At 42.9% G+C, this 9361-nt stretch overlaps 1 protein-coding gene and 1 long non-coding RNA gene across 7 annotated transcripts in view; one reads left to right on the top strand and one right to left on the bottom strand.

Annotated features, from left to right (window-relative positions):
* The window catches only part of OTUD3 (OTU deubiquitinase 3), a 27805-nt gene that overhangs the window by 17938 nt on the left and 506 nt on the right, over positions 1-9361 (bottom strand). For 4 of the 6 annotated variants that reach the window (XM_011357504.2, XM_023529118.1, XM_023529114.1 and 1 more), the window contains exons 1-2: positions 8865-9239; positions 2124-2272 (exon numbers count right to left, since the gene is read on the bottom strand). In XM_011357504.2, coding sequence (XP_011355806.1) covers positions 2124-2272; positions 8865-9082 — 367 coding nt within the window. In that variant the 5' untranslated portion in view covers positions 9083-9239. Of the gene's footprint in view, positions 1-2123; positions 2273-7873; positions 7963-8864; positions 9240-9361 lie in introns of those variants that run through there. The other 2 variants (XM_023529117.1, XM_011357505.2) reach the window with 2 other exon arrangements.
* Positions 9243-9361, top strand: part of LOC111738176 — a 7993-nt gene continuing 7874 nt past the window's right edge. Inside the window, exon 1 of the long non-coding RNA XR_002779719.1 lies at positions 9243-9353. This is a non-coding gene — a long non-coding RNA (uncharacterized LOC111738176). The remainder of the gene's footprint in view (positions 9354-9361) is intronic.

Raw genomic sequence — 9361 nt, 5'->3', positions numbered from 1 at the left:
CAAATGGCCACAGAGGCCTGAGGTGGATGTGACATGCCTTAAGGAATGACCAGGTATGAGGAGGGAGGGAGAAGAGACATTAAAAACATTCAGAATTGTAATCTGGACATTTGTACAGTTGCAGAAAAGATGCTGCCGATTCTCTGAAGCCACGTTTCTAAAAGAAAAGAACCATCCTAACAGACGCAGGGGTAACCAGGTACTGAAAAGTTAAATGAGCTATTCATTTATTCATTCAACGAATATCTTATGGGTGTCTACCATGTGCCAGGCGCTGCCATGCTGGGGAACAGACGCAGTCCCTGTCCTCAAGAATCTCGCAGTGTAACAGGGTAGACAGACATTGAAAACACTTAACTGTGTGATATGAGTGATAATGTAAGAAGTCTAGTCTTTAAATGACACACAAATGGAATGTGCGGACTTCTAGGTTTCTTTTCATTTCTGCCATGGCAGTCAGAGCCACTTCTCACTTCTCTGAAGCTTAAATTCTTTATGTAGCACCAACCAACAATCAGGCATTCGGTGACATTTCAAGAAAACACTTTCCCATTGTACATCTAAAGTGACTATCACACTGGAGACAAGTTCTTCGTCCTGCCATACTCCCAAATCTAACACATGACCTTCACTAAAGATATTCAAAATGGAATTTCACGAACCAAAAACTCACTTCATCCAAAATAATTGGATCAATGACAAAATTCACTTTACATCTAAACTATAACACTTGTCCCACAGACCCACGTTTAATTTGTAAACTGGTAAATTCCCTTACTGCTAGACAAAGTGACGCAGGGAGAGAGACATCAGAACTCAATGACCAGTATCAACTACTTGCTGGGAGTTTTGCTGCTGCGTCTCTTTTGCTGCTGGAGCCTAGAATGAGTTCTCTCCCAGTGAGGAATAAGAAAGGCTTTGGGATCGCTGATAGCTTCCCTCCCAGAAATCTTCCTCCTGCTGCCCTCTGTCCTACTAAAGGTACAGCTACCCAGCCATTCCCCAAGCAGAAACTTCAGAATCACCTGTTTCCCCCGACCTCTGCTCCCCACCTCCAATGAGTCCTGTCAACGATACCACCAGCTGTGTACTGGTCTGGACCCCACTCATCCCCAGGAGCTGCCTTAGTGGAGACTCTCTTACTCTTTCATCTGGCCAGTGTGGAGACCCCTCTAACTCATCTCCCTTCTCAGTGTCTCTCCCCATTCTTTCGTGACACGGTTTCCAGAGGCAGTACTCTAAAACACAGGAAACAGTCCCTTCCGAGGAGAGACAGATGGGACTTTGAGCCCTGTGATGAAAATGTTATTGTAAAACAAATATATCAACAGCACCTAAGCGTAGTATAGCCTTAGTAAATAATTGTAAAATTAAAATCTAGTAGTTTCTTACTAGATTTGTGCCTACTAAGGAACTAATTAAAATCTCTAAATGATTTGCCTCAAAGAAAATAGGTTGTGTTTGGGTTTTTGGTGACAAATTTAAATGACTTCAGTGATTCTTTTGATTGTAAAAGTAATACATGATCACTTAAAAAACCAGAAAAATCTACAGAAGATAATTTAAAATACTCATAGATCCATCCTCCCCAGATGGCTAATACTTAAGAACTTATTTTAATTGTATTATTTAATCTTCACCTCCCCCCCCAAAAAAAAAACCCTATAAAATAGATGCTATTAATATCTCCCCCTTACAGAAGTGTAAAGAGAGTAAGTGGTTTCTGAAAAATAAGTGGAGCCAAAAATAAATATAAAATGTACCATAAAATGTATCTTTCCAGAATTTTGCTAGGGTGTTTCTGTGTGTATATATCTTTTAGAAATAAGATCAATCCATACATACTATATTATAGCCTGGTCCCCACCCTCAACTGACTAAGTCATGAACAGCTTTTCAAGTCAATTAACATCATCGCTTTTATTAAGAGCATACTCATATAAACCTGTTGATTCTCAACCTCCTGGCATGCCGCCTATGACAGAGCAGTCACATAACCGTTGGTTGAATAAATGCCATAATTTATGTACGCAAACTCCTGGCCAGGAGGGTAGGGGATGCCTATGGATTTGATCACCCAATGTATTACTCCCAGAGGATCCACTGTCCCACGGTGAACCTACCATGTTTCTCAAAGGGAATGTCGTCTTCTACAAAGGGTTCGAAATCTTCCCGCTGCTTTATCATGTAGTCCACTGTCTCTTGTCGGTGCTTGAGATGATTTCGTGAGTGTCCCTCCAATTGGTCACCAAGAGCTCTGAACAGGCAATTGCTATTAAAACAAAAAAGCTGGTCAAAACCTTTTAAAAATGAACTTAGGTCATCTAAAACAATGATGCTTCATGCTAAGCCATCCATGGAAATCATCTACACAGAGGAAAGATAAAGCCTCAACTCTGACAGTCCACGATTCTTCCCAGATACTGAGGGGAGGGCAGTAGGGGAGATGTCCAACCATGTTACCTTCACAACGGGCAACAAACAGGGATTCTATTCCCCATTTTCAAGCCGGCCGACTCAGGAAAGTCACTAAACTTCCCTGGAGCTGGTGATAAACAAACCGCCTGAACTCAGGGTCCGGAAATCACAGGCCACACCTTGCCTAAGGACTCTGATTCCCAGATGCTCTTCCAAAGGTAAATTACATCTCCCCTCACTTTTTTTCTCAAATTTCACTATAGCTGCCCAGCTAACAAATCAATCGCCTAACAAAGAGTACCCAAAATGCAATAATTTGTCAAGTTTCCAATACAAACAGTTGAACTCAGCAACCTATTTTAGTGCTAAGAACCCAGCGGAGAAGCGAAGGCCACGAAAGTGCTTGGATGACAAGCGTCTGCCGTGACAGCCTCCCTCCTCCCCCACTCCTGCCGCTCACCCAGAGAACCACAATGCTGCTGTTGCTCCCGCCAAATGAAAACTTCAAATGCTATTTTTATTTTGTTTTGTTTCTGAAATGCAAATGCTGGTAATAAACTTCATGAGTTATCTTTATTTTCAAACTCCTTGAAGGCTTCTAAAATTCCAAACTATATCACAGAGCCCAGATACACAGAGCCTGGAAAGAAACAAACACAATCTGGTATCCTTAAAACTAAGGAAATTAGGCACTCTGAAGCAAACAGTTGCCTGGTTTCACACCCAACTGTTTACTCTTCCAAATGAAAACCTATGGTCCTCTAATTCCAAAATATAAACTCATCATTCCAGAAAGACCTAAAAGCGTAGGAGAAAGAAGTTTTTTGTTTTTTAACGCAGACAAATGACTTCTCAGTAGAAAGTTATAGAGAGACAAGAATCTCTTCGAATGTACAAGGATTTATACTTTTTTTTTTTTTGCAGGGAGCGGGAGGACAGAGAATTTAAAGACAAAAGATTCTGTAAACTAGAAACCAAGAAGTTTTGCATCAATCTAAGGCAAAATTCTAAAGGGATTGGAACACAATTCTGTAACTAGACTAAAGTGTCTGTTGCTAAAATCTAACAATGGCGGTCTCTTTTTGACCACAGGGGGGAAATGTACGCTAATGAATAAAAGCATTCTCAATTTTAAGCTTTTCTCTCAAATTTTCTTAAAACTTTAGCATCTGCCACCATTCGTCTATTCCTTAATTTAGTTTAAGAGATGTGAATTAGCTCAATTATGTTTTTAGTTATTTTGCATTTAATATATCAAAATTCATGGTGTTCTACAGAAAGTAAGACTCTTTCTAAGAACTTTTAGTGACATGAGCTCAAATATGTTCACCTGCACACGACACACACACACAGAAAAACACACAAATGTATGCAAAGAAAAAACACTGGGTTCACCACTTAAATATCTCCCGTGATGTGCCAGGGGCTGTTCTAAACACTTTCCATGCATTAACTGTGCTTAGTCCTTGCAGCTCTGAGATAGGCACTATTCTTGTGCTCCTAGAGTAACTCGTCCAGGGTCACAAAACTTGTCGACTGTGGACCCAGGATTCAAACTCAGGCACTAAATGTTAGCTGTAGTTAATCCTGAATAGTAGAATTAGGAGTAAATGTTAAATTATATACTATTTTAATATACTTTTCTCTATTTAACAAACTTTCCTGAGCTCACTAAAAAGAGTCAAAATGAAAAATTAAGATAGACAAATCACTTCCTTTTCTGAAAGAGCTGCATGTTAATGACACAGGAAATGTGAACAAACACTACAGCCAATCTGAGTTCCCTCAGGGAGCCCTGCAAGAGCAGTCATGAAGCTCATGAGAACAAAGCAACTGTGGCCTAAAGGACCTCTAGGAGATCCTGCTGTTCACCGAGTCCACACCCTCACCCATCACACTCAGCAGGGCTCCTCCAATCGCACACTGTTTGCCACTTGGGGACAATTCTTTGCCGTGGGGGCCATCCTGTGCACTGCAGGATGTTTAGAAGCATCCTTAGCCTCTAGCCACTGGATGCCAGTAGCACCACCACCATCTCCTCCCTTCCCCCTAGTTGTGACAACCAAAAAAGTCTCCAGACATTGCCAAATGTCCCCAAGGGGGCAAAATCTTCCTCACTTGGGAACCACTGTGCCACAGGGAGAGATGTAAAGGTCTTGCTTCTGAGTTCACAAAAACAACCAATTACCAAGTAGCATGTCATGGTTTGGGGGCGCGATTATTTAGTACGAGCCAATATTGTAATATAGACATCAAAAAATTAATGAGCTCCTAGGCTGCAGTACCAGTAGGCAATGTACAAAAACGGGGGGACAGGGGACAAGTTTTATTCTACTCTTTGAAGTCAGACCACAGATAGAGTACTGGGTACCATTCTGGTTACTACATTTTAAGAGCCATCTCATTTCAGATGAGATGATGTGGTTTTAAAATGCATAATAGGAAGAATATAAACAACTAGTGACATTTAAGCTAAAGAAGGCTCAGGGGGACATGATAGCTGCCTCCAACTATCTGTCATAGTGAAAGGCATGTTATACTTGTACAGTAACACAAAATTAAAACACAGGAGCTACAGAGATATAGGTTTTGGCAAATAAAAGGAAAATTTATGTTAGCTGGACACAGACTGTATAAACTTGGGATTCTGTAAATTTCTATCTACTGGCAACCCTTAGGAATTGCCTGCATCTGTACTGCTCAATACGGTAGCCACGTGTGACTACTGAGCACCTGAAATGTGGTTAATCAGAATTGAGATGTGCTGTAAGTGTAAAATACTGGATTTTGAAGAGTGTTTTTAAAATGTAAAATTTCTCACTAAAATTTTTATATGTTGAAATATTTTAGATGTAGTGGCTTAAAATATATATCAAAATTAATTTCACCTGTTTTTGTTTTTTTAATGCGGTTACCAGAAAATTTTTAAATTACATACATGGCTGTCATTTTATTTCTATGGGACAGCGCTGGTCCAGACTACTGATTCTCAAAGTGTGGTCCCTGCATCACATGAGAACTTGTTGAAAATGAAAATTCTGGAGCCACCAACGCCTACTAGTCAGACATTCTGGGGTTGGGGCCCAGAAATCTAGTCATATCAAATGTTTTAACTAGCCCTCCAGGTGATTACGTTACATGCTAAAGTCTGAGAAACACTAGTCTAGAATCAAGACTCTAATAAATCAGTGGTTCTCAATCACGGCTGCACATAAGACTCACTTATGCAACTTTTAAAAAATTATCAGTAACCTCACCCCACTGCCTCAGATTCTGGTGTAGCTGATCTAGGGGAGAACTCAGGCATTGTACTTTTTCCAGAGTCCCCAGGTGATTCTATTGTGCCATCAAGGTTGAAAACCACTGTGCTAGAAACAAAAGATGGGGCTGCTGTATTGGTGATGCAGGTAACTAACAGGCAAGATTATGTGTGCATACCTGTCCATCACTAAAATCTATGATTATAAAAACAAAAAATAAAACAACTTGTTTGGGACAGAGATAAATGGCTAAAATTAGTGATTCCTTAATGTTTTAATTTTAGACCACTACTAATTAGTAATGTTAATTCAGGGCTACATTTAGTAAGCTACAACTGGATATAGTTCAGAGAGATGCTAATATTATACTGCCTAATCCAATTAATGATTCTTTTCATGCTATAGCCAATGATGTTTTAAGGACAACATCAAGGTTAAAACATTTCTTTCTTGTTTTGAAATTGAATCCAATTTATGTGGCTCCACCCTCCAGACAACACAACAAATATGAAGGTGGCCTATGATGCATTACTAAACTCCATAAATAGCTCCCTGATTAACCTACGCTAAAATGACTCAAATCATGAAAAGGCTACCTTACAGGATACCAGCTAATTTGTCCCAAACACCTGGAGGATCCACAGTGCTTCAAGTTCCATGCCGCCAACAATGAATATGCCTATACAGCAAGATGCTCTCAGGCTACTCAATACTGTAATCAGACCAGAATGGGAAGAGTGGACTGTCAACTATTTTTTATATTACTATAACTTTATTATATTTCATCAAGAGTACTCAATAAATATTAACAAAAGAATATGTTGATACCTGCCAACCCATCACATACACAGGATCCACAACCCACTGCACATTGATGAAGCCTATCACCATAACCAAAAGCACCACAATACTGAGGAGGGCTGAACCACAGTCCATCTCATGGTACCCACGAGAAGACCTTGTTAGCTTCATGGAGTCCACTCAAGAGGAACTATCATTACCACTTTATCTAACACTGTCCAAAGTAAAAAGACCTTGGAAATGAGACATGAGCATTTCAGTCAAGCTGGCCTCTGGCCTCCGCAGCCTCATTGCCCCTGACTTCTACTTTGTACCCTACTCTGCTGTCATCATAAACAACTCATAGATCTCTTAAAAATAATATGCTCCTCAGCCTGGAACGTTCTCTTGGCATATTCCTATTGCTCCTTCACGATCAAGTCTGAGCATGACCTCCTCTGAGAGGCACCTTGCACACTGTAGGTTTCGAGAATTTGCTGAATGAATGAGAAGGCCTCCTTGATCACTTCAGGGAGTTAGCCACTTCCTTCTCAATAGTGCCACTACAATCAGTCACTGTTAAGAACCTATCACACTGTATTTTAATTATTTATATAATCCGTTCTCAAAGTGTGACCCAGTTTGGGGGAAGGAGTACCCCTGGGACCCTTTCAGGGTATCTGTGAGTTCAAAACTAAGAGGTTATTTACCTTTTCCACTCTCATTCCCTTCCAAATGTACAGTAGAGTTTTCCAGAGGCTGATATATGAGGTTATCACTCTGATAGGTAATGGAATGTGTCTGTGGATTGTTTTAAATTTCTTTTACTTTCTAATATAGTAAATATTATGAGCTATAACCCATATAAACTAAAGCTCTTTGGAGTCCTCAGTAATTTTTAAGAGTGTAAATAGGTCCCAAGACCATAATGTTTGAGACCCACTGTTATATGTCTCTCTCTTACTTAGCTATGAACTCAAGTCATCAATGTATCCCCAGTTCCTTGCTCAACCAATATTTGCTGAATTAACTAAAGGAAGTACGTTCTCCTCGGGGAGTCGGGGGACAGGTAGCACTCCCAAAGTTTCCCATAGCATTAGGAAAGCTCCCTTAAGATTTTAAAATTCCCTGTGGTGTGATTCCTGCTCATAAGCAACCTCTGTTGAGTATTTCAGTTTCCTGGGAACCTCCTAACATTGAGAATACACCATGCCCAGTATAGCAAACACAAGCAATCCAATCATTTCCAAGGAATAATCCCACCCCAATCCCACTGTATTCAACTGGTACTTTAGTTCATATAGCGGGGTCTTGTGCTTGTGAGTTAATAGTTAATAAACTTTACATTTGACAAAATCAAAATACTAGGTGAAAACAAGACCCAGCAAAGCAAGTCTTTAACTGCAGTGACTCACCTGAGGAAATGACCCTTTGAGCGGACCTGCTGAAGGTCTGGTTGGCCTTCCTCTATGATATTTCTATCATTCATTCATTCATTCAACAAAAATGCACTGAATGCCTCTATGTACTCAGTACTATGCTACTCAGTGGTGAAATAAAACATAATCGAACTCTAAATCCAATTTGCCTAAAGCACTGAGCATATGTAGGAAAGTTGGGAAAGGTAAATTAGGGCCAGTTCATAACAGTCCTGATTAATTACTGTTCTCCTTCCCTCTCCCCTACCCTTTTCCCTCTTCCATTCATGCTTCTATTTCCACGCCCCCTTTCCTGAAGCTATTTGTCCTTCCTTCCTTCCATTCTCTCCCTCCAACCCATTTATTTATCCCACGTTCCCTACAAAGCTGAACCGAGATTCCAGTCCAAACCTTAAGGAAGCTTGGGTAAGTACCTTTGCTTACAAAGGAGAAACTGAGGCCCATAGAATTAGGGAAGTTGCCTTCAGCTACCAGGAGGCCCTCACAGACCGAATTGCCGGGGTCGGGGGCAATACCCAACAGTGAAGACTCAAAGGAGGCAAAGGGTTCTACCGGGGGGGGCTTATGTCTCGATTGGTCTGACCGTCATTACGACTGACTGCTCTACGCGTGGTCCCGCTCTTCGAATGGCTGGCTCCATCTCATCCTTGCAGGTCTCAGCTTTAATGTCACCTTTCAAAGAGGGCTTCCTGGACACCGATCTAAAGGAGACCTGCTCCAGGATTCTCTCTCTGGACCACTTTACACTTTCCTCGCGGATCTCTGTCACGATTAGGGCAATTTGAGATCACTCGAGCGTCCCAAGGGGAGGGGCCTCGCCGCCTTGCCTGCCGCTGGATCCTCTATCACTACAGAGCGGCTGGCGCTCGGGGCCGCCTGAATGAAAGGGTGGACGAGAGCGGTCGACAGTCGCCAAGCCCAGCTCGTCCCCCCGGCGCCGCCTCCCGCGCTCCCGGGCCCGCCTCACCCGTCCCCCGGCACCTCCCGCAGCTTCAGCCCCAGGGCCTGCAGCTGGTTGGCGAAGCTCACAAACTCCTCTTCGCAGCCGCCGCCGCCAGGCTCCGGCCGGTTCCGCCGCTCCTTGGCCAGGGCCCGGCGCGCCGCCCGCTCGTCCCGCTTGCGCTCGGCCTCGGCTTTCCGGCTGCCGCTGCCAGGCCGGCTCTTCACCGCCTGCTTTCGGGACATAGCCTTGGCCCCACGGCCCGCAGCGGCACAAGGAAAAGCCGCAGGATCGCAGACTCTGGTGCAGAGAAGGAGAAGCGGAACAGGGACGAAGCCCAGCGACGGCGACGCCGCCACCGCGCCGGCACCGACGCTGGGCACCCAGGTCACGTAACGAAACCCCGCCCCCTCCGCACGGCTTGATGGTCAGGCGCCATAGAGAGATCGCTGGGGGGAGGCTAGAGTGGCACCCATCTTCATTTGCTCCACTCTTCCTCCTAGCGGTGGGTAGTAGGTACTCCA

The sequence above is a fragment of the Pteropus vampyrus genome, unplaced genomic scaffold (assembly GCF_000151845.1).
Source record: "Pteropus vampyrus isolate Shadow unplaced genomic scaffold, Pvam_2.0 Scaffold36, whole genome shotgun sequence".
Taxonomy (NCBI): Eukaryota; Metazoa; Chordata; class Mammalia; order Chiroptera; family Pteropodidae; genus Pteropus; species Pteropus vampyrus.
The sequence above is the reverse complement of the archived record's forward strand: the minus strand, read 5'-3'. Positions and strand labels throughout refer to the sequence as shown.